At 32.2% G+C, this 3,107-nt stretch overlaps 2 protein-coding genes across 2 annotated transcripts in view; both read right to left on the bottom strand.

Moving 5' to 3' along the window:
* On the bottom strand, positions 1-2,044 carry LOC108756535. Its single transcript, XM_018500420.1, has 3 exons — positions 1,975-2,044; positions 804-1,468; positions 1-536 (listed from the first exon to the last, which is right to left on the bottom strand). Exons 1-3 carry the CDS (start codon positions 2,006-2,008, stop codon positions 309-311), a joined length of 927 nt encoding a protein of 308 aa, XP_018355922.1. The 5' UTR covers positions 2,009-2,044; the 3' UTR covers positions 1-308.
* A 705-nt stretch (positions 2,045-2,749) lies between these two features.
* Positions 2,750-3,107, bottom strand: part of LOC108756536 — a 2,333-nt gene continuing 1,975 nt past the window's right edge. Inside the window, exon 3 of the mRNA XM_018500422.1 lies at positions 2,750-3,059. Within this exon, the coding sequence (XP_018355924.1) occupies positions 2,820-3,059 (240 nt within the window). The 3' untranslated portion in view covers positions 2,750-2,819. The remainder of the gene's footprint in view (positions 3,060-3,107) is intronic.

Below are 3,107 nucleotides of genomic sequence, written 5' to 3' on the forward strand. Positions count from 1 at the left end.
ATTTCAATAAATTATGATATTTATGAAGAAAAAGTATATGATATATATGGGCATGTCTATACATATGGCCTTTATAGAATTCCTATTTTTTAATTTTGATTTCGGTTTCGATTGAAATTGACATGTAATCGAGTGTTTCGGTTCAGTTTCGGCAAAAGTTTCGGTCAGACTTTATAAATAATATACGTATAGTAAATTTGAATATCTATCATTTTATATAATAGGTTTGCATTTCTAGAGATTTTTATTATTTTCTTTTAGAATTAACTTAATTGTATTCATAACATTAGCATTGTTAATAATTATTATTAATAGGAAGTAGGAATACTTCTTATGTCATGATTAGCAAGTATCTTGGTCTCACCCGGGTTCACGATCGGAATCGGATCTCTCGCGGCAGGCTGAATGTCTTCCAAGATTATTGTTGTAATTTCGATTATATTATATGTCTTGTAGTTTGAAACCGATGTACCCTTCCTTGTTGTTGATGAACTAAAACTCGTTTCACCGATTTCCATATGACTAATCATAATATTCTAAAAAAATGACATGTACAGATTAATAATAATTTCTGATCTTACGCTTCTTTTCGAGCACGAAGTATTAGCCAAAAATTGATACAAAAATAAATTTAATTTGTTAAAAGTAATCATAAAAAACGTATCCAAACAATATAAAATTTAAAATTATGATATAAGACGTCTTTAAGTTGTCTTAGATGCAAAAGACGTTTTATGATCATATTTTAGACACTTTTTGTTATCTTAAAAACAGACTATTCACAATATTGTCGTGGAACTTACTAAATCCGCTTGCAAGCGTTGATGGACAATCGTATCACCATATTTGCCAAAATAATTGTCTGCGTAGCAGCTGCAATGATTAAGATTCGTCTGCTTATTGATGATAAGAGTCTCTGTGGAAGTAATATGCAATTTCGGTGGTAATAGTTTTAATCGAAATCTTGTCTCGTTCGGATTTTCAGCCCCAGAATGATAATACACATCGAAGGTGGCGTTGCATCGGCCTATGGTAGATGCGGTTTCACCTTCAAATGTGCCATCCCCGATATTATTAAAATTGTCGCCGGGATGCAGCTGCTCGGCCACTATCTTCAAAATGTTAAGGTCATAGGTCCGCGTCAGTTGGCTTGTGATGATATTCTCGATGCCTTTTTCATCAAAAAGTAGCTCGATAGGCGCTTCAGTGATATTTTTGCGTCGGTTCATTCGGGTATTGTCTTCCTCGCCGATCATACCAAAATCAAAGCCATCGACGTACCTAAGGCTACAGATCAGAGTATTATTCCTCTTCGGGATGCAATGCAACCGAGAGGTGATACGATAGCCGGACGGATTACCGCATGCTGAACGAGAACACTGCGGTGTCCCTGTCATGTTCATGTGAACAGTGAAGATGTACTCTGGTCCATACCGCCACGCACCATCCTCGATAGGAAGTTGCACGGCTAAAGAATTAAAGAAGAGAATTAAAGAATTTTTATGAGGCAATTTATAGAACATTATCACTCTTATCGTTAGGTCATTAAGTTAGATTATTAATTATCGCAACTTTATATTTTATTTGTAACATTTATTATCTTTTTATTGAAAGACGTACACTATAAAAAATTTTTTTTTAACGTTATACACACGATTAAGTCATTCGTGTCCTGTGTGTACTTTTTTAGAAACTAAAAACACCTAACTAAATGGTCCCATGTTTTACTTTTTTTTTTTAAATATACAACTTTATAAAAATATTTTCTGAAGTATATGTAAGAATCATTTAATTGTTTTATACTCGTAAAAGTAATGAAAATTAACCTGAGACACAAACGATTTATCATATGTAACAAAAGTCCGGAAAATCATCGTGTGTATTAAAAGTTAATTTTACGAAAGAGAAGGAACATAATTTATAAAAAAACATGTAATTTATGATGATATGTTAATTTATGAACAGTTGACTTACCTAAAAAGAATGGTATAAATGTTGCAACGATCATATCACCGTATATATAAATCGTGGTTTGACGCCACTCTTAATCTTGAAAGCGCTTTTATACTGTCTTTACATCGTTAAGGACATTCTTATTATGTAATTCATTTTAATTCACCCGACGCATCAGCGCCAATTATATTAGAAGACTTCGTGGAAATGTAATCCACTTGCTTTTGACCTTTAACATTCTGCTACAATTGCATATTTCCTAGAGAAGACTAAAATTTTGTGCGTTACAATTAAAATTTTATGCATTACTTAGGTTCAAAGTTTTAAACGAGAGTATATCCAAAATTCATTGCAAGAAATATTGTCCTCTTATGAAATTTCCATGACGGAACTGTATGATATAGTTACTTACCTCGGATATAAATTATTCATTAACCTGCCTCTGAAAATATTGAAAGCTTATAGCTTTTTTCTGATGATGAAGTTAATCGACGGATAAGCTTAATTGGCGTTGGTAAAACTAGCCCTTAAAATCTTTAATTATATATAATATTCTCTCTTTCTTTCTCTCCTCTGCCTCCCCCCCTCCTTCAGAAAATATACTCTCCAGAATTTTAAGTTAAAACGAATTAGTAGATTAGAAATGGTAGCGTGTGGATAAAAAGAGTTAAGGGATCAAAGACGGAAAGAAGAACTTAATTTTATATACAAGATACTGTTTATTTGATTCTGTTTACAGTTTGATAATCTTAATTTGATTAAATATTTATATAATACCAGCAAATTATATAGCTTGCCTGCAATATGTAACGTAATATATAGATATATATTATCAGAGACAATATATAGATATATATATTGTCGCTTTAATTTATAAAATTGCTTGGTATATCATTGTTAGTATTTAAATCGATCAGTTCGGGGTAGGACAGAGTCGGAAGTTCATTTGGCGCAGGCTCAATGCTGTTTAGATTAATCTGTATTACTTCTTTAAACGATAACGTCCCCATTTCGGATTCTTCAGTCGGAAATCTGACTATTCCATCGAATTCAGTGAAGGTTTCGAATTTGTTTGAATTGATCTGTATTTTGCTAACAAATCTCCTCTGCAAAAAAGTACAAGGCAAAAATTTATATATGTACACAGATAAAGG

This window comes from Trachymyrmex septentrionalis, unplaced genomic scaffold (genome assembly GCF_001594115.1).
Source record: "Trachymyrmex septentrionalis isolate Tsep2-gDNA-1 unplaced genomic scaffold, Tsep1.0 scaffold128, whole genome shotgun sequence".
NCBI classification, from domain to species: domain Eukaryota; kingdom Metazoa; phylum Arthropoda; class Insecta; order Hymenoptera; family Formicidae; genus Trachymyrmex; species Trachymyrmex septentrionalis.